Genomic DNA, 21629 nt, shown 5'->3' on the forward strand with positions numbered 1-21629 from the left:
ATATATATATATATATATATATATTTAAAAGTATTTATAAATATATACTAAAGTATTTATTGGTGAAATGAAATAATGTTTGGGATTTACTTTACTTCAGGGAAAAAAATGGTGGTGGGGAAGAGATGAAACTAGAAAGGCAAAATGGTGACCATATCTAAAGCTGGGTGAAGGATACATGGAGGCTTATTGGCTTTACTTTTCTGTATGTTTAAAAATTTTCACAGTAAAAAACAAGAAACAACAAAAAAAATTAAACAGAGATAAATATATCAACGAAACCAAAAGAAGTACAGTACTTATAAAAGGTACCAAGTGAGAAATTCCAAGACTCATATTTTCTTTGACTAAAGGAGTGTTTTTAGGTTTCCTCCTATAATAAAAAATTACACATTTCTTTCAACAAAACTAATTTTTAAATAGGTTGTTTATATTGTATTGCATGTTTTTCCAAGTACTACTTAATTATGTTTTAAGAACTAGGTCTTTTACATAAGATGCAAAATGCATTTCTTTTAGGATGTAAAAGTGCCCGATCATTAACCATAACCCTAACTCAAATGTGAATGTAAAAGTAGGTCTCAAAACCATGTTTTTGGAATGATCACTCTTCAGCAATATTCTTTACCATTGCTCTACTCTACTGAGGTAGAACTAATTTTTCATATTATAGTACCTCTCCAGTAGTGTGGGACCAGAAAAGTAAAATTATACAAAGAATATGAAATAATTCTGATTCCTTTTGTAATGTAAAATTATCTAAAAATGTTAATGTAGCAGTTTTATTTTTGGCAAAGATATTTCTTTTTGTTAAAATAAGAAATTATAATCTTGCCTTTATCATCTTTTCAAGAATAAACTACGGCTGAAAAGTCTAGACTGTACTGATGATACTTTCTGATATATGACGGGATTTGAAGTTCTTTACTTTCTTATTAATATTAAGCTTTAAAAAAACCTTAGAATAAGACTAAAATTTAAACATTCAAACTGTGTTAGAAAAACTACAAAGTCATAATTTATTTTTCTCAAAATAAATTATTTACTAAGTAGTAATGAAATACTGTGTTCAATTCTAGCTACACATTTTGAAAGCCACTTAGAAAATGGAACCGGTTGAGGTGAACAGGATGATGAATAAACCAGACACTATAACACCTAAGGTCTAATTGAAATGAATAGGAAAATACACTCTAAAGAAGAGGTGAGTAAGGAGAGATACTTTTAAATGCTTGTAAGGAAAAAGAATTAGATTTACTCTAAATGTGATATAAAAGAGATTACATTTAGTCTAAATGTAGTACAGATCTTTAGAGAACAGAATTAAGACAATAACAGAAATCACTGGAAAAGAGGTCTCTGTGAGAGTGGGAGAATTCATTCAACTCTTAAAAATGAGGGTTATGGACAAGATAATATCTAAGGCTCTTTCTGCTCTAATATTCCCTTATTTTCCTAAACTATCCAGTTTTTTTCCTCTTATTAAGTATAACTAGATAATATATACATACCAAGCCTGTCTTATAAGAACACATTGAAATGTAAACAAAAATATAGGTTTAGTGGTAATGACTTTAGTTATTACAGTGTACTACTAGTCTACTAATCTAAGCAGTAATACTCTTTAAAAAAAAACATTAAAATGACATTCTTGTGACTCTTGCTAAAATGATTTTCTATGGCTATGACTAAACACTGCCCCCTTGAGGCTGCAGGTATGCTTTCTGATGGGTTGAGTAACTTTTCAAATGCTTTATCAAAGAAAGAAAGGGACCAGGAAGATACCCATATTCAGTGTTGGCACCATTTCAGAAAGGATTCATGTATGAAGGACAGGAAACTGAGGAGCGGCATCTATAAAATGCCTTAAATAAGTACATCCTTAAGTAAACTATCTTTATATACAAGAATTAGGTATGGCATCAGATCATGGGATGAACAGATACAGATATACTCAACATGTGTTTTACATGCTCCTGAAAAAGACAAGTCTTTAGGTAAGTATTTATAACTAATTTTCTTTCATTTTTATTATTTTACATGCCAATCTAATACTATGCCTCCAGCAGATACAAATTCATGAATAGTGGAAGAGAGTACGGCCTTCAGAAACGGTACCCATATTGCACTCTAACTTGCAAATGTAACAGATTGAAAAAAAATAGTTACAAATAAAGAAATGTGCCTTGAAGTACAATTTATTTTGTATTTATATAACCTACCCAGCTAAATACTACTTAAAAACAAAATCTATGGCTATATTACTTTCACATATCTTTCTCCTTTATTTGTTGCTAGCTTTTTTTCTGTAATGAAATTAATACAGCTGATTAATGGGAGTGAGAAGGAACAAAACTGAGCAAAGAAAAATTAAGTAACAATGGTATTAGGAAGGATTACCCATTGGCCATTCTCAGCAGGGACGTTTCCCTGCAGCCTTTCCAGCTCTGAGCATTCTGCAAAAGTCTGGAAGTCCCTTCTTGGGGTAAAGGTGCCTCCTTAACATCCCCAGACCCCTTAAAATGGTGGAAATAACAAGGTATGGCTAAAAAAAAAAAATCACATTTAAATTCCTCTATTTCATTTACCCCTTTAAAGTACCAATTCAAATAGTGAATAAAATGGTGTTAAACCAAGGCCTAAAATGCAACTTTGAGAGTATATAAAGAAATTTAAAGACTCTGGGCAACAATGGAAATGGTTTTTTATTAGCAGGCTCTTGAGAAGGCCCAACAGCCTCCCTTCAAAGGAAACTTATGATTCCATCTTGAACAGCTGATAATTTTTTAGCTTTTATAGGTACCTTATCTTATATATAAAGATAAAATATACCTGCACCATTACTGAGTGCCAGACCGTGTAGCAGGCACTGTGCTAAGAGTTATACATACACATCCTGTTTTTTTGTTTCTCATTCTCACAGACACCATGTATGTTATGTCTCTTTTTCCTTGCAAAGTTATAAATTTCTACATGCCAACCAAATACCAACTTTAGACCGTAGCTATTTTAAATAAACTACATTCCTGGAGAGAATACATAAAAAGTTTATACACATTTTTCAGATTAGGAATAAAATATATTAACTTTATGGCTTGAGTTAGATGTATGCATTCCAATATGCTAAATTCTAGCATTAATATCCTAAAATTATCAATCGGTGGTACTCACATCCTATAACCTAATAGTTAAAATAATCAATATGTTACATATAAAAGGGATATCTAGGACTTTACAAAGAAATCTTTTAGAATAGTGGAGAGATGGGTTAATAGCATGAGTTTTGATTTCAGACACACACCCAGGTTTCAGTCCTAGTACTACCTCATATTAGCTGGTAACCGTGGGCGAGTTATTTAGCATTGGAGGGCCTCATCTTTAAAATGAAATTAAAATTTTTACCTAATAGACTTTCTTTGAGGATCAAATAAGAAAATGCTTTAGTGCAAAATTCCCAACACAGGTCCTAGTCTTAGCCAGTATTGTTGTTCGTTTTATGTTATTTAGGTATCATTATTGAATATAACCACACTGGAAGGTTGACACAAAAAATGAGGGTGGATGAAACAATTCCATAGTAATAGAGATTTTCTCTAATTTGGCTTGGTCTACTATAACTCTTTGGGATTATAAAGGAATCTAAAAGGAAAAAAAGTCAAACACATAATCAAGATGAATTGGAAAATTATTAAATATAAAATTAAAACAATGTGCTGAATGCTTACTATATGTTAAACACTTCATTACTAAAAAAAACTTTTTTAGTGTGCTTAATAAATGAAAAACTCAACTTGTAAAAGTTTAAGTAAAAATGATTTAGTATTTTCCACCAAAACTCCTTATTAATTATTGCCATGTACATAATATCCACTAAAGAATACTCAACCTATTTAGGTAGCTTGAAATAGATCTAAGCAATACTAACGTATGAATTAAAAACCTCATTCTGCCCCCAGAGCAGCTTTATCCATTCACATGAAGAAAGACGCATATTAGTGAATGACGTGCTCTGAAGCAAGGGATTCTTCGTTTTTTCATCTTCCATTTTGCTCCCCCACCACCACCCCTGCTTTGCCATCTAGATTTGGTACCAATACCAACAATCTGCTGTTATCATCATAAGCACAGAGAAGAAACCCAAGCCAGAAGAATGCTAGAAGAGCTGGCAACAGTCACAGAAGGTTCTGGCTATGTAGTAATTAGGAAAGAGAGAATGAAGAAGTAGTAATCCAGGAAATAGCATACAAGATTGTCCTTAAAATCTTTACAAGCTGATTGGACCCTCAATTCAGTAGCACTGATTCAAGAAAACACTTTTATTTACTAAGGCATGCAGAGACAGGATAATATATATTAAAAAGGGAATAGCAGAAACATGACAGTAGAGCAAAGGAATAAGAGACACAAAATTTAAAATACTGGAATAGCTGAAACAAATTGAAATTATAAGAAATAAACCTTTTTAAAGAATAAAGGCAACTAACTCAATACATATAATAAGAACACACTTGATAAAAATTCTTATGGAATTCACCTTTTTTACAAAAGTACTGTGAAAGGAGGCACAAAAATACACTCATGTCAAAATCAAATACAGAAATCCCCTTTTGGAGAACCCTTAGCAACCCTGCAACCCCCCTAACATAGGAGACTAAGTTACGTTTTAAAAATTCCCCCAAAGACGTTAGATTAGAAGTGCTTCTCTTTCTTGGCTCTACAAAATTACTAATTTGGGTCTATAACAAAATAGAAAGATGCTTTAAACCATGTGCTAAAGTTAACAACTGAAAACTGTTTAATATTATAAAAAACAGAGAAAAATAAAAGAGCACAACAGCTTAAGTACATTGATGAGCCGACCCAATTAACTTTTCAAGGTAAAACATGGAAAAACAGTGCATTTCCCCCTAAAATCATATTGACACATCGGGATTTCTGTAAGAGAAATGTGATACGAGAATGACTCACCTGTGGGACCACATTCTGTACGTAGGTTGATGGGTGCTGCTGCTTTTGCTGAACAGCACTTTCTATTGCTACTTTAGCTACAGTGCTTGGATCTGCTCCTGCTGGCACGGCAACCATTGTTGCACTGCAGCCAGCATTGTTGGGGTCACTGATTGTAACAATTCTAACTCCCACTTTATTTGGAATTCCTGTGACTGTTTCCCTATCATTATCCTCTGCTGGCCTCTTCACAGTTTTGCATTCTGCTGTGCCATTTGTAGACCGAACGTCAGATGACAGGGCAGGAAAATGGGACACTCTTGATCCTGAGTGGGGAACGGCTATGATTTGATGCCCCTGTATAACAGAGGTTGTAGAATGTGGTGAGACAACTACACTTGGGCGTTGCTGAGGCACATCTGAATTCAAACTTGAAGCTAGAGGTCCATTAGGCAAATCAGTACCACTAAATTGCTGTGTTGCCACATTTGAAGCCTCCTGTATACTGCTCACAGATGGCGAACCACCCAAAGTTAATACAGGTCCATTAGAAATTCTTTCTAGTTGATCACCTTTGGCAGTATCTTGCTGAGTGGCATCGAAAGTCCCTTGTGGTTCCATTGGAGATATCTCACCATTTCCTACATGATTGGAAGTTTTGTGATTTGGAATGTTTTTGCTTAAATGAGTACCATCTCCTTTATCAAAATCACAGATTCCATTAACTAGAGGTTTTTTCAAATCACTTTTAATATCCTGCATGTCCATTTGTTCTGAGTTCTGTTTTCCAGATGCTCCATTCTCACCTAATTCTAATGATGGCCCATTACTGATTAGTGAGCACTGATTAGCCTCACTTTGAATTTTCCCTGAGTTTGAAGGAGGTAGACTTGAGTCACTGTACTTTCTCCCATTTAAAAGACTTCCCACCTGCATTTCATTTTCCTTCGTATCCCCATTGCTGGTGTTCGTGGTTCCTCGTCTGCAGGATGGGTTCTCCATGACTTCAATTTTACGTTCATGAACGTGTAAACCTGTTGCTTCTTTTGCTTCCTCTTCCTTTTGGCAAATTATTTTATCACCTTTGAATGGGGGAGTAGCAGTAGTACAAGATGATTGTCCAGCTGGAGATGCTTGAGAGGCTGGAAGCGTTTGCACCTGAAGTCCAACTCCTGCCTGGGTCCCGCTCATGGTAATTCCTGCTGGAGCAATGAGCTGAGTTGCATTTCCCTGACTCACAGTTGCAGTTGCAAAACTTGTATTTGGCACAACTGTTATAGTTACCTGGTTGCCAGAAGTCCCTTGGAAGATGGTTGCTGGGCTATTTGAGATCAGCGGACCTGGCAATATTTGTAAGTTCGAGATGGGCACGGTTTGCACTCCCCCTGTGGGTGGCATCGCACTTTGGACCAACTGAACATTTTGCTGCCCAACCAATAGCTGCTGAGCTGGAGTTTGCCCCTGCACTCCAAAACCTGCTGCTTGATTATTGGCCACCTGGTATACCACCTGAGGGCTAGGAGCTCTTGCATTATTAGGGGGAGGAATCTGTGGAGCTGGGAGAATAAGCTTACCACCCGGAGTTGAAGGACCACGCTTTGGAAGCAACAACTGTTTTATCAGACTCGACTCACCAGAAGCAGGCTGACCAACTCCTGCATTTGTTTGCTGTGGTTGAACCTGCACTTGTACTTGTTGTGGCTGCTGAACTTGTACTTGTACCTGTTGTGGTGGGGGTGCTGGTGAATGCTGCTGCTGTTGCTGCCTTTTCACAGATAGCATTTGACTGACAGTAGGAGGTGGTCCCTGTGACTGAGGGGTGGAAGAAGATGACACGGCAGTAGGGACCTGGCTATTAGTAGCTGGGACAGGTGATGGTGAGGAAGATGGAGTAATGTTTGGTTGTCCAGCTAGCTGAACTGCCTGACCAGCTGGAAGAGCTGCAGGATTAGCAAGAACAATTTGGTGAATGGCTGGTGCATAAGTTTGACCTTGTTGAGCTGGCTGACTTACAATCACTACACTTTGTTGGGTTGGCTGCTGTGGTTGTTGAATAGGCTGTTGGACCACCGTTGATGAAACTTGCTGAGAAGGGAGAGGTTTAGGTGCAATGTTCTGAAACCCTACCCTTGAGGGCTGTGGACTCGGGACACCAGCAATGGTAACCATTTGTCCTGTAGCTACCTGAAAATTCTGTACTGAAGTTGCCGAGACAATGTTGGACGCAGAAGTCGTTACGTACTGTGGGGGTGCTATGAGAACAGTGTCCTGTGGCTGACCGCCAGCTGACGTCTGCTGAGACGAAGTCTGCACAGGTTGGGGCGATGTGGTGATTAACTGTTGACCCTGTGAAACTGCAGAAGTACATGCTGGCATGTTCTGTACTCTGCCAAATATATGACTCTGTGGGACACCTTGTTGAATTACCGTAACAGGAGTGCCGGAAGGTATCTGTCCCGGTACCACTGTGTGTAATGGAGACTGTTGTGGAATTACAGATGGATGGTGAAGCAATGTCTGGGAATTCACAACTGTAACAGGTTGGGGCCCTGTACTATGATTCTGAACCACAGAACTCTGAGCAGCTCCTCCTCCCACAGCAATACTAACAGGAACTGCTGTCTGGGGTATAGAATTCTGGATTACTGTAGCCTTAACGACTTCACAAGGAATTGGAGCTTTATTTTGAATGACAGTCACCGGAGCATTTTGCTGCTGGTGGGTATGAACTGAAGGATTTGGTGGAATTCTCGAAACAGTCTGTGCCACGGTATGAACACCTTGTACTGGAAAAGACATTTGTGTTGCAGTCAAAGTTGAAGATTGGTTGGTAACAGGAGTCCTCTGAAAATGGTTTCCTACAGTTTGTGGTCCGTGAGGGATTCCTGAAAATATAGGGAAAAGTCAAAAATCATAATGAAATGACTGCAAAGCTGCATGTAGAAATTATTTTACTCAATTTGAGAGAAAACTGTCTTAAGAAATTAACAAGTTTGCATCATATGAATCTGATAAAATAATAGAACGAGAAATAAAATGTTACTGGAAAAACAAGGAAAAGTTACACATCTTAAAGGTATATAAGCTTTCATTTAGTCTTCTTATTAAATCGGTAATATTTAAAACACAATAAAAATTAATACCTGCGGGTGAAGGACTTGGAGATACATCAGGAACAGAATCAACACGAACAACGGGAGTAGAAACAGGTTGCTGCTGATAGTACATCTGAATGGGAAGTGGGATAGCCCTCCTTTTTACTCCTACTACATGAATATGTGCCTGCCCATTGTTACTGGAATCCTCCACCCTCTTCACTGTATGATTTGGAAAGACCGTTCTGTAAAGTACACACATACTCAGTTTTAATAACTAGCACATTAACAAAAACCACTAACTTCTAACTGCTACACGAATGGCAGCAGCATATTCACTGCTACTTATGTATGAACTAGTATGAATCACAGTTATATTCTGCAAGGGTAGGAAGCAAGGAATTAAATATAAAAGGTCAATTCTCCAATTTTAAAAATCATTATTTATTAACACTGTTGGGTTTAAAACAATTCTACTGTAATTAACAAAAAAGCTGCATCTAGGCAATGCCTATCTGATGAACTTTGCAAAATATCAAAACGCGGGGCTTCCCTGGTGGCGCAGTGGTTGAGAGTCCGCCTGCCAATGCAGGGGACACGGGTTCGCGCCCCAGTCCAGGAAGATCCCACATACTGCGGAGCGGCTGGGCCCGTGAGCCATGGCCGCTGAGCCTGTGCTCCGCAATGGGAGAGGCCACAACAGTGAGAGGCCCGCGTACTGCCAAAAACAAACAAACAAACAAACAAACAAACAAAAAAACCATATCAAAACGCCATGGGACTTCCCTGGTGGTGCAGTGGTTAGGAATCCGCCTGCCAATGCAGGGGACATGGGTCCGGGAAGATCTCACATGCCACAGAGCAACTAAGCCTGTACGCCACAACTGCTGAGCCTGTGCTCTGAAGCCCACGAGCCACAACTAATGAAGCCTGCACGCCTGGAACCTGTGCTCCGCAACAAGAGAAGCCATCGCAACAAAGAGTAGCCCCCACTCGCCACAACTAGAGAAAGCCCATGCACAACAGCAAAGACCCAATGCAGCCAAAAATAAAAAGATAAATAAATAATGTATATATATTTAAAAAGCCATAATATTTGAGGACAGAGTTTAGTTATAGACTATTAGTCAAGACTTAAAAGGGTGAAAGCCATGTCTTTAACGCATAAAAGTAGGTGCAAAGAAAGTAAACGTGATTTCTTCCTTTTCTTTCTTTGATAAGCCTAGTAATGGTTGACCACAAACACCAGATGTGGTTTCCAAAATTCCCTTGTATTTAAACTTCCATCACACTACAATCTAACCATACAAAATTTCAAGTAGTGGAGATATTTAAAACTAGGTAGATAGCTGGTGTGTTCTCTAAAGAGCAAGCAGTGTTGTAAATGATGGAAATTGACTTTATTTAAAGTTATGAAATATAAATCCTACCTAAGACATTTATAAAATCCAGTTGATGTTAGGATTCCACCACGAGCCAATTTACTGCAAGTTGATAGGTACTCAGAATACATTTCTGCTCGAGAGACAGAACAATCTGGATTTACTTCAAAATGAGCATTTAACCTAAAAGAGGAGAAAAATATATGGCATTATGCAATATACTATAGGAGAGTCCATACTTAAATATACAAAACCATTTGAAGGCAATGTGTTATAAACTAATAATTATGTCCATTAATCAAATTTCACTGTCTCATGTATTATTAACAAAAATACATGCTAGGTTTTAGACAGAGTAAATAAAATAAAAAGAGATTACTTAATCATACCTATTTTAGTATAAAAAAGTCATTATCAACAAATATAAAAATTGGGATGTGAGTACATCAGCAGGGTTGGTCTGCTGGCAACAAATATACTACAACGAATTTTATTCAGTGAATACTCAGGTTCCTGTCTTGTAATAATCAAAATATAACAGATGTTCCCAATTAAGAGTTGTTGGCGATGTGACAAATGGAGGAAAAACTGAACTTAAAGTTAAACTTCTGTTGTTCTTGGATTAAATTTCTTCAGAAAAAACTCTCCCAAAGCTTTTAACTACTTCCTAAAACAATGATACTTCCCATGCTGCACACTCCCCTTCCCCTTCCGAGACTCTATTCCTAATCAATTACAAGGTAATTCAAACTTCAGTTTGTCTTTGTCATAAAGTGACTTCACCTATAAATTGGGATTGGAGGCCTAGTTATCCTTATAGAACTCTTTCTAGGACTCACCATATACATGACAGGCCAACCTACAGCTGTTTCTTATTAACTGAATCAAATGATAATTATGATAAAATAGTTTAAAATGCTTCTCTCCTCCTCCTCCCTAGAAATGGCAGAAATATGCAACAGGGATTTATAAGATCAAGTCTATAACACACACACATTTTACACTGGATGTGGTACATATTTTTTCCAACTTTCATAACCCTTTGAGTACTGAGCTTTCAAAAAGACCAGACACAAAAAACTTGTTTTGGTTTCAATATAGAAGATAAATATTTCCAAATATTATTGGATAAGAGTCATCATATATAAAGGGTCAAGGTGTAACAATATAGAACATGAGGAAAAAGCAAATAATTAGAGATATTACCATAAACCTGATTTAAGCAAAGTGGAAAAGTAGAGAAAATAGTCATAGGAACACAGATAACAAAGCACCAAAAATATGGAACACAGAGTGACAGGAGCATGGAATGGGAGAAAAATAATGTTAGAGGATGGGGGAAAAGGGATCAAAGAAAGAAATTTTTTAAAGTAATACATCATTGAAAAGTGATCTTACATTTCAATCTGTTAATCTTCTAAAGAATTAAAGTTGAAATTCATAAACAATGTAGAGGCAACTAGCCATGAAAAAATGAAATGGTTCTAACCAAGTCTACATTTCTTTTTTTCAGAAAGTGGCTGAGATGTGACCAGTCAGTCTTCTCAAGAAAATATTATTTTCAAGTTGATTATTTCAATGTAGTCATACTGGCTATTCTATTATTTGATTAGTTACCCCTTACTACTCACAAAAAGGAAAAATTAACTAGCAATGAATGAGAAGCTTTGCTTTTGCTCAAAAAGAGGGACATTTAACAACAAAATCTGGTTCTATTTTCTTAAAGTCAGTCCAATTCAGTTTTAATAAAACATTAATTTAAGAAAACAAATTCTATAATCTGACAAACCTTATTTTCTACAAAGCCAATGATAACTTTTTAACACAAATTTTACTTGAAAAGGAGTGGTGTAATTTAATGAAATTCTAGTCAAAGACTATTTTAACTCTGAAAATTCTGATAAATATTTTGTTTTCAAACTATTCCAAAATACAGGTGAAGTGATTTTACATTGCCCTTTCTTTGTATAAATGATATCCTACCCTAACTAAAAAGAAATACAGAGTAAAACATTCTGGATGACTGCTGAAATACATTTCCTTTTCTCATTTGCTTTATTCTTCCCAAGGATAAAGCCTTAATAGAAATAGACCACTTACCACTGACAAGCAAACTTCTCACTATCTATTTCCACTATTCCTGGAGGTGGAGCAACATGCTGTGCTACAACTGCTCTGGAAGCTAAAGAAAAAAACACATTAGCTACGTCATTTTTTAAAACTATATGCCATATTTAGTTAATGGATACTGAACCAATTAATATTGACAATGAATACCTTTTAAAAAGGTGTATAAACATATTGAAAATATACAAATTTGAGAACGAAACTTATAATGGAGCACATATTATACCAGGCACTATCTTAGATGCTTCACACAAACTATTTTTTTAACCTTGCAATCATCTGAATAATAACGATAATATGGATTATTTCACTAATATAAACTCTATTTTTTCCATTGTCAGACACTGAGTTTTAACTTTATCTATATTACCTTTCTTAATTCTGTGAGGTGGGAACCTGAGACTCAAAGTGATTAAAATAACTAGGCGAAGGTCACACAGCACAACACATCAATAAATAAGCATCTCTCAGTTTAGTTACAGAAGCAGATTGCATCACAAATAATTTCACTTCTGAATTTAAAAGATTAACATTAACTCTATAAGTGGCATACATAAAATTTCTGGGTATGATGAACAAATAGCTAACTTCTATGTTGGAACTAATGAAAACAAGAAAAATAAGAGATAATATAAACTTAGTCATATTACAATAAGTTTATAATAAAATATGAATCTTACATATTTATAGATTAAAAATTATACTGTTTCACCATTGAATTAGCATTATTAACTTATACTTTTTAAACCTACAAAATGTACCTACTTTTTTTCAGGTGACATTTTAGCAAAACTTCTCAGAACCCTCAAAAAAAAAAAACAAATGAATTTCTAAATTATGGGAACTAGAGGAGCCCCACAGCTCAGCCCAATCTGTGAATGATCTGAAGCAATCTTGACCTTTGTCTGGTAAGACCCCAGGCTTCCACTGGGATACAGCTAACAGCAGCCGGCCAGTTGTAAATATTTATTCAGTATTAAGCCATTTATATTTATGTGATTTGTTTTTAATCTTCTATATAGTTCTAAATTTAACTGTCCCCGTTTTGCAAATGAAAAAATTAAAGCTCAGAAATTAAGTTCACAAACGAACACATGATGGAAATAGCAGAGCTAGAGATAGGGTGTAGCTGGAAAGCCTTCTTTTAGGGGTACTGAATTTGAATTCAGGTCTGTCACATTTCAGAAGCTATATTTGTGATATTCTGCTTCTTAATAGAACATAATAATTAGAACCAAAATTATTTTCCTTGGGCAACCCCAGCCTACCTTTTTTCTTCTCTAACTTGATGACACTGTTACAGAAAATACCCTTCTAGGGCCTAAACCTATGTAGAAATCTTCTCCCCTTTTCATCATCAATTATACTTTCAGAGTATACCCTACTCTGACTGAAATCTGAATCAAATAACAACCTATTGCAGGAAACATTAGAAACTATGTTGAAATTATGAGAAACTTTATAAACAACGCATAAAGAATGATACAGCCTCAGTTAAATTAAAAGCATAAACCTGAAATGTATAATTACTATTAAAGTGGCTACAAAATGAAAAGCATTGTCCTCAGGATACCTGAAGACATTCCAAAGGATACAAAGGCACTTATACTTTAAGAGGAATCAATTTTCAGATACTCAAAGTTTTGTATATATTCCCTCCTAAAACTGCTTTGCCTGAAAACATGACCTCCTCTTTGATGACTACTCTTTAACCATCTTGGAATAGGAAGTCTTAACTCTCACCCATCCTTTACAGCACTGTAAGATACAGTTAAATGCATGACTCTGGAGCCAGAGAGGCTGGCTGTAAAGTTCCATCACTCACTAGCTGGAAAAGCTATTTAACCTCTCTGACTATAAAATGGGGGAAAGTAACAATACATCGACCTCATAGATCGTCATGAGGATTAGAGTTTATATGTAAGTCACTTAAAACAATGCCTGGCACGTAAGTGTTACTATGTTAGCTACGATGATGATGACGATGATGTAAAAACCTCTGGAATACCAAAGGGAGAAGTGGAAATATTAGTGTCCACAAAACTTCTTTAAACCAAGGTATTAGGGTAGGGCTTCTGGTCTATCCCAGTGTTTTATATATTATAGTTAAGGGCAATGTAGGGCCTTAGAAATTGGGTATTCTGGCCCTTTGGTGTGTTCTGAATTCATATATAAAGTGATGACAATTTTTGCTTAATGTCCTTTCCTCCTCTATCCCTCAATTACTATCAAAGAGTTCATTACTTTTGAGACAATCTTGTGTAAGTAAAGCATTCAGAATATTTTAAAGTAATATTGAAGGTAGTGGCATCTTATTTCATTCACATGACGAACTCATGACAAGTTTAACTATCTCAGAATTCTGAAATAAGGAAAGTATCAATGGGAACACAAAGTAACATGTTTTCTCGGATTGAAAAATAAGGTTGGACTTTTTCTAAATAACAAATTGAGGCAAGACACTTTTGATAATAAAGACTAACTTCAACCGTTAGATTATGTGGCAGACATTTTCCATAATTGAATGGGTAAATCTCCAGTGCCAAGACTTTGACAAAAATGTATTCATGCACATGATAAAAAGCTATGTAAATATTCCTAACCCAGTGGTCCTCAAAGTATAGTGCCCTGACCTGAAGCATCAGCATCTCATGGGAACTTGTTAGAAATGAAAATTCTCCGATCCACCTGAATCAGAAATTCAGGGTATGGAGCCCAGAAATCAGCACTTAAGCCCACTGGGTGACTCCGATGCACCGTAAAGTTTGAGAATCACTGTGCTAACACTTCCTGAACATATTAGGTTAAACAAGGTACATCTAAGTAAAAGAGTAGCAACTTATAATTTACAGTCATATCTTGTTAATATCTTTTTGATACATTTTCAATAAACTTAAAAGTAAGTATCTATAATGACTGGGCAACAAATAATTTTACAAGTCAAGTACTGTTAATTCTTTGATTTCAACCAAAACAAAGGAGAACTCAAAATGTCAGAAGATCATTAAATATAATTTTAATAATTTTTAGATAATTCTGAAGAAATTTAAAGAATTTTAAGTTCTACCCTCATCTATTTATTGATGTGAACTAGATTTCCAACTTAAATCTATAAAAAGGAAAAACAGATAAAATTAATGCTGAACCCAATTTTATTCTAGCAATAAAAAATACTCATTCAGGGCTACCCTGGTGGCGCAGTGGTTGAGAGTCCACCTGCCGATGCAGGGGACACGGGTTCGTGCCCCGGTCTGGGAAGATCCCACAGGCCGCGGAGCGGCTAGGCCCATGAGCCATGGCCGCTGAGTCTGCGCGTCCGGAGCCTGTGCTCCGCAACGGGAGAGGCCACAACAATGAAAGGCCCACGTACCACAAAAAAAAAAAAAATTCATTCAGAGACACACTAGAGTAATACTTTCCCGAGAACAAGGGGAAAAATGTCTTGTCTATCTCATTAAGAGATGTACTTCCAATAATTGTATCTTTTATTTAATAATTATTTACAAAAATCTGTAATATATTTACTATTGATTTATGTACTATTTATTACTAAAACTTGTAACAATAAAATAAATTTTTAAACACTTAGAGCTTTACAACAGAAGCCTGAAAAACTTTAAATTAAAATGTCTAGGTAAGCATTGATAGGGTGGTGGATATGAGTTCAAGGAGAAGGAGAGATAGTATAAAATTTCTAATATTACGAGTTTGTGTTAGTTTTTAAATGGATGGTGGTAAGCATCAATATTCCACTGGATACAAAAAGTGTTGTAACTTTTATTTTAAAATATCAATTTAATATACACAAAAACATATTATTTGCAACTATTTAAATTATGACAAAGAAATTCAGATGTCAACTTAAAAATGGGTGAAAGGTCATGCAAGTTTTCATAGTGATGAGCAGAAGTGAGCAAAAAGTTTGAAGATGACCATTCCATTAGAAAGCAGTATTAAACAAACTATGGGGGGAAAGCCAAACTATAAGTGTTTTAACTACTCAAACAATTCAGAGTTGTCATTCACGATGAGCAAATAATAAAGTGCTCACCAGCTCAAAAATGAACTCTTTTAGGTTCTTAGAGGCCTATTCAAACTTCTATCAATGACTTACTACTACGCAAGCAAGCCACAACTCTCAATATTTAATTTTATCTATTTGCCAATGAGGATCAACTCTTAGTTTGGGGGGTGGGTTCATTTGTTAAGGTCACAGGTCAGCAATAAGGCAAAAAATGGTAGTTTTCACCAAAATTACCTTTGAATATTCTTCAAATGACCCATTATAGTTCAATGTATCACTGACAATCTATTAATTCCACTTTGTTGAACACAGTTTCTCTATGGCCCTCAATTAACTTAATCTTTTAAATTAATTTAAAAGTTTCTCCTTTAAGAATAAAAGTATACCCCCACTACCCACTTAACTGGCAGTATGAACTGTTTCATTTCCTTTTCAAGGTTGAGAAATATTAATTTCTGATCATCGATTCTCCAATATGTATTGGGCTCTTTAACATCTATTGCCTATGGGTGAAAGCTCACTGAACAGATCAGCAGTCAAAATTACCTACTTATTTCATGCCTTCTATTACTGTCCAGTTCTGTTAGTTGAATTCAAGTAAGTTAAATGCACATATGATACAACTCTACCATATACTGCAGAAAGACATAATGGAAATCAATGAGATATGCGATACATATTACATACTTTGTGTAAATAGAGTATACAATTTTGATAATATTAAATGAGAGGAGAACAAGACAGCTGGAGAGAGATGAAGAGAGTCTGAACTGAGTCATAAGTACTGGCAATCAAAAAGGCCAGATAGAGTATTTAGGAAGACTCAACAAGATTTGGTGATTAAAAGAATGTGGTAGTTAAAGATTAAGGATAATGAGATTTTTGTTTTAAGGATAGTGGGAGAGGTTGAGAAAGATCTAAATGTATTTCTAGGCTGAAGAAGCAAGTAAAGAAAAAGAGGTTTAAGATATAGGAATGAGTAGCTGGGAAAGACTGATATTAAGAGCACAGATTCAGAAGTAGTTAACATCTCTTCCTGACACAAGGGGTTGAAGGAGAATGAGTTCAGATACTAATAAGTTTGTAAGGGAAGGGGGAAGAAGTTGAAGAAATTCATGCCACACAGCTCCCAGAGTAACTACAAAGTGTTAAGATCAACTGAGAAAGTGAGCATCCTCCATTAAAAAACAAGGAAAGAGAAATGTCTTGGGAACAGTAAGAGAGCAGGTGAGGTGAAAGATGGATTGTTTTTGTTAGGACAAATGAAGGTGGAGAACAAAAAGGCTGAGAGTGCTAAAATATAAAAACTGTAACTCATAATGAACCAGGAGAAAGAAGTCCAAGAGCTGAAGGACAGGTCTGAATTCTAATTAAAGATATTTGAATTAAATAGAATTGACCCATGGGATCCTAGGAAGGGTGCACAAGTACGGGTATATACACATGTATTAGCATTTGTATACACATGCACACATGTCTGAGCCTACTGATTCTGTGGTGTTTGGTCCAAGATTTAGAAATAATAGGGGTATATACTTATGTATTCTGACGACCACCCGAGAGAATGATAAGGCAGCATATGATTAGCCAATTCCTGGTCTATCAACTTCCAATGACTGAAATCACAAACCCATTAGGGCACTTAATACTTTCACAGTTGTGAATAATATCTAATCCCTCACACTACTCTAAATCCTTCTCAACTTCATTTCTCTATTATACTATTCTTCCTCTGTGCTCACGTTGATCCTGCTGCTCCTGGAATGTATAATGTCTAAGAAATTAAAGTACATACTCAATTCTCATTTAGCCTACTCTACTATAAAATATCAGTTCCCTGTGCTGCATATTTAAATTTATCTGTAGTATTAAATCTGACATACCAATAACCACACTGAAAAAGATTATACAAGAACACTAACCTGGGGCAGATGCTACATGGGTCTGGGTTTGGACTTGCTCTACAGCTTGTGGCCTAATTTCAGATAAAATTTGATGACTGGAACTTGGATGTTCGACGAGTTTTACTGCAGCCAGTGCATCGGGGCCAAACATCTGAATATCCATGGAAACCAGACACACTAACATGTCTAAAATAAAAACCAACAGTTATTAGTCAATAATATTGTAAAACAATGACATCGTTGAAAAACACATGCTATACACATATAAAACGCTGCTTCTCAAATGCCAGTCTGTGAACCATTGTACATCCGAATTATCTGTGGATCCTTAAAAAAGATTTTTAGGCTCAATCTCTGAAGGCTGATTTAGAAGCTCTGGAGTGGCTGTTAGCTAGCTTCAATTTTAAAAAACTTCCCAAGTGATTCTGATGTGTAGTCAGATTTAGGAACCACTGATATGGAAAGTGCAGCTTAATTTCTCAATAGTAATACTTTTCAAGCCAAATCTTTATTAACTCTAATTTTAATATTTATGTCAAAGAAAGAAATCTTTTGAATCACTGAGTAAAATGTTAACGTGACATGTTTTAGTAAGTGTGTTTAAAACTGACAACCCACTAAGAAGGTGAGTTCAATGATTTTGAAGATAATACCACCACTAGCATTTCTAGGAAGAGAAGGAAGCTTGTTCCACTCAGCTTTAGTTGCTTAATAGTAGCAGCTGACCACTTGAAACAGATGGACCTGCCCCCCAGAGTCAGACATAGCCATCTTGTTGATTTCAAATTTAATATATAGTAATAGAAATAAAGAGAAGTAAAGATTACTGATAGCCACATGCATCCTGGTTTATACATAATAGAAGTTTCTTGCTTATCTAAAATAGAAAGAATAACACAAACAAGCGTGTTTGAAAGGGTAATGACTCCTCAAAATAAACAGTAAACCCCAATATCAATTGTGATTTTTTACAGCAACCACATTAAATACTTTTTCCTTAATAAAGAAAATAACTTAAATGCTTTTTGTGGTTTAGTCTTACCTATGCTCTTTTCTACTTTTGCAATTTTTGTGCAAGCTACATCTCCCATTTCTGTGAGCATATATAGCACCTCAAGTGTTGAGATTACGAGCAGCACATCAGGTAAAGTGAGATGACAAATGATCTCTCTGTATGAGTCCTGATCGACATATTCACAAATCAAAACACCATTATCCTCTGCTTTGCAAAGATTTCCCAAAATTTCCATGCCTGAAAAGCATACACACACAAACATGTATTTGTCTTTTAAAAGATGATAAAAAGCTTGTGTACTTTAGACAATGAGAAACTTAAGTGAGCGCTTACCCCTCATCTTTAAAAATCTATCCCTTGACATTAGGCATTTTGTAACAGTATGAAACATCAGATGAGTAGTTTTGAAATCAACAGGATCCAATAAAAGCTGGAAAAAAAAAAAAGGACACTACTGTTTAGGTAGGCTTCTTCCAATTTAGATCCAAATGTATATTTCAAATTTAATAAAAATGAGCCGAACAATGTTACGTAACTTTAAAAAATGTAATTACTGTGAGAATAGCCATCAATGAATCTGGAGCATCATTTCAAATATTTCTCTTTTTCCACAAAAGTGTGTAATACCTTTAGGCAAAAACTATATGTAAGCATTTAATATTCTATAATTATGGCAAATATAACAATCCCACATCCTAAAATTTTAAACTAAATATTGTGCTAACTATAAAAACTGTTTTAAGCTACTGTCACATGCTTACCTCAGCTGCAATATTTCCTAATGTGTCAAGGCCTAATTGCCTTAGAGAAATAAAATGACTATGTGCAGAAAGTAATAGGAAACGGAGACAGGTACGATTAGCTGCCAAGAGCTTAACATTGCCCTCCTCAAAGGAAAGATTTCGCAAAATCACTGCAATCTGAAGTACCCGTTGTCCTTCAATATCATTAATGCCCAGCTTTCGAGGTGGATGAAATAAAGATTCCCAAATCCATTCTCCTGATGTACCTTCTACAAGAGAAGAAAACATATTTTACTTAAACTGATATTTCACTTATTATTATTGGTATTTCAGTTATTTAAAATATCTTCTCATTGACTTACCATGAGACTTGTTTCTGTCAGAAATGAGGTCACGTACTTCATTATCATCAACAATGTCTTTCCAAAACTGTAATGAGAAATTATTACACTTAGTTCTGACAATTTGAAATAACTATTCTATTACTTTAAAAATAGTCACACATACTAAAACTATAATAGTTCTACTATTTTTAGTTCAAGTAGATATCATTGTATTCTATGTACTTAGTTCTTTGACACAAATACTACATTTTTCTATAGTTCAAAGGTGTCATTTTGGCCTAGGGCCCACAGATCCCTAAAAGGTCTGTGAAAAATACAGGGCATCTATGAACATGAATGAGGAGAAAAAAATGACATCTTCATGTTCATTAACCTCTAACTAAAATTTAGCATTTCCTTAGCATTTTCTTCAACTCTGAATGTTAGAAAACGAACCACAGTAGTAATAGCAGAACCTCTGACACTGTCACCGATATGAATCAGGTATTTTCAGATCACTTTATAGCTATGGAAAATATCTAGAAATAGTGTTTATGCTCATCAGTACTTAAAAATTATGATAGTCATTAATCCCATTAGTAAACTGCATACAGTCACAGTATTCCTATTTACAGACTCCTGAGACATAGCTGGCTTGCTACTGAGTAAATCTACATCTAGAAGAAAATCAAACAGCAAGTGGTGAAGTATTTGTGTTCACAAATTTGTAACCCAGATATTTAGGTTTCCTTTCCAGTATTCCATACCAACAAACTGTTTTTTGACCCGTAAGAGAGAGGAAATCAGTCGAAATCCACTGCTTAATCTTTTTCAGGCTAAGAAACAATTGCCTATATATTAATATGTCTATACAAAATGAACTTTAATTTTAACTTTTCTATGCCATTTTATCTTGTTACTTCCCTACGAATGAAGAAGCACATGGGCCATTAGTTCACTGTTTATTTCTAAACATTCTGATGTATTTTCTAAATGACTGTATTTTAGTTTTGGGAATTAAAGTTCCTTTGCATTTAAAGTTACTGATCTGAGAAAAGGTCCACCACCAAAATGACTCACTGCAAAAAAACTCATGATAAAAAATGTTTGGTAACAATAAAAAAGAACTAGGCATATGAAGGAATAAGACAATATTCAATAACCAAGAAAAAAGGGGCACAGGATTTTCAAATAATAAAGATATCAGAGTGGAATTTTAAATGATCATGGAAAATAAACAAAGAAATAGAAGATAAAATCGAAAAGTTTGGCATGTAAGTAGAAACTATAAGAAATAGCTAAATAGAAATTCTAGAACTGAAAATAAGAACTCAATGGACAGATTTAACAAAGAATTAGATTCAACGTAAGGAAGAATTAGTGATTGGAAGAGACGGCAGAAAAAAATACCAAGTTAGAAGCATAAGGAGACAAAAGGATGAACAGAATAAAAGCATTCAAGACACATACAGTGAAAAGTTCTAACATAAAATTAATTGTAGTTCCTGAGGAAAGATAGAAAGAATGGGCAAAAACAATATTTGAAAAGACAGGGTAGAGAATTTTCTAAATCAACTGAAAGATGCCACACCATAGATTTAAGAAGCACTCCAAACTCCAAGAAAAGATAAATAAAATGTGTAGGAGCATGATAATAAAATTCCTGAAAAGCAAAGACAAAAATCTTAAATGCAAAGATGGAAAAAGGGACAGATAACCTTGAAAAAGACAATTAAAATTACAGGAAACTTTGTAAAAGAAATAACGGAAGCCAGAGGACAATGGGATATTTTCAAAGTGATGGAAGAAAATATCTGCCAAAGTAGAATCTTTACACAGTGAAATTGCTCTTCAAGAATAAAACTGAAAGGGCTTCCCTGGTGGTGCAGTGGTTGGGAGTCCGCCTGCCGGTGTGGGGGACGCGGGTTTGTGCCCCGGTCCGGGAGGATCCCACATGCCGCGGAGCGGCTGGGCCCGTGGGCCATGGCCGCTGGGCCTGCGTGTCTGGAGCCTGTGCTCCGCGACGGGAGAGGCTGCAGCGGTGGGAGGCCCACGTGCCACAAAAAAAA

General features: G+C 35.6%; 1 protein-coding gene across 1 annotated transcript in view; it reads right to left on the minus strand.

The window, feature by feature from the left end:
- ARID2 (AT-rich interaction domain 2) overlaps window positions 1-21629 on the minus strand; it is a 162598-nt gene that overhangs the window by 38671 nt on the left and 102298 nt on the right. The window contains exons 7-15 of the mRNA XM_024736653.1: window positions 19600-19666; window positions 19256-19506; window positions 18828-18924; window positions 18522-18731; window positions 17498-17665; window positions 11525-11606; window positions 9473-9607; window positions 8091-8287; window positions 4969-7832 (exon numbers count right to left, since the gene is read on the minus strand). Coding sequence (XP_024592421.1) covers window positions 4969-7832; window positions 8091-8287; window positions 9473-9607; window positions 11525-11606; window positions 17498-17665; window positions 18522-18731; window positions 18828-18924; window positions 19256-19506; window positions 19600-19666 — 4071 coding nt within the window. The remainder of the gene's footprint in view (window positions 1-4968; window positions 7833-8090; window positions 8288-9472; window positions 9608-11524; window positions 11607-17497; window positions 17666-18521; window positions 18732-18827; window positions 18925-19255; window positions 19507-19599; window positions 19667-21629) is intronic.

Source organism: Neophocaena asiaeorientalis, unplaced genomic scaffold (assembly GCF_003031525.2).
Source record: "Neophocaena asiaeorientalis asiaeorientalis breed wild unplaced genomic scaffold, Neophocaena_asiaeorientalis_V1.1 scaffold134, whole genome shotgun sequence".
Taxonomy (NCBI): Eukaryota; Metazoa; Chordata; class Mammalia; order Artiodactyla; family Phocoenidae; genus Neophocaena; species Neophocaena asiaeorientalis.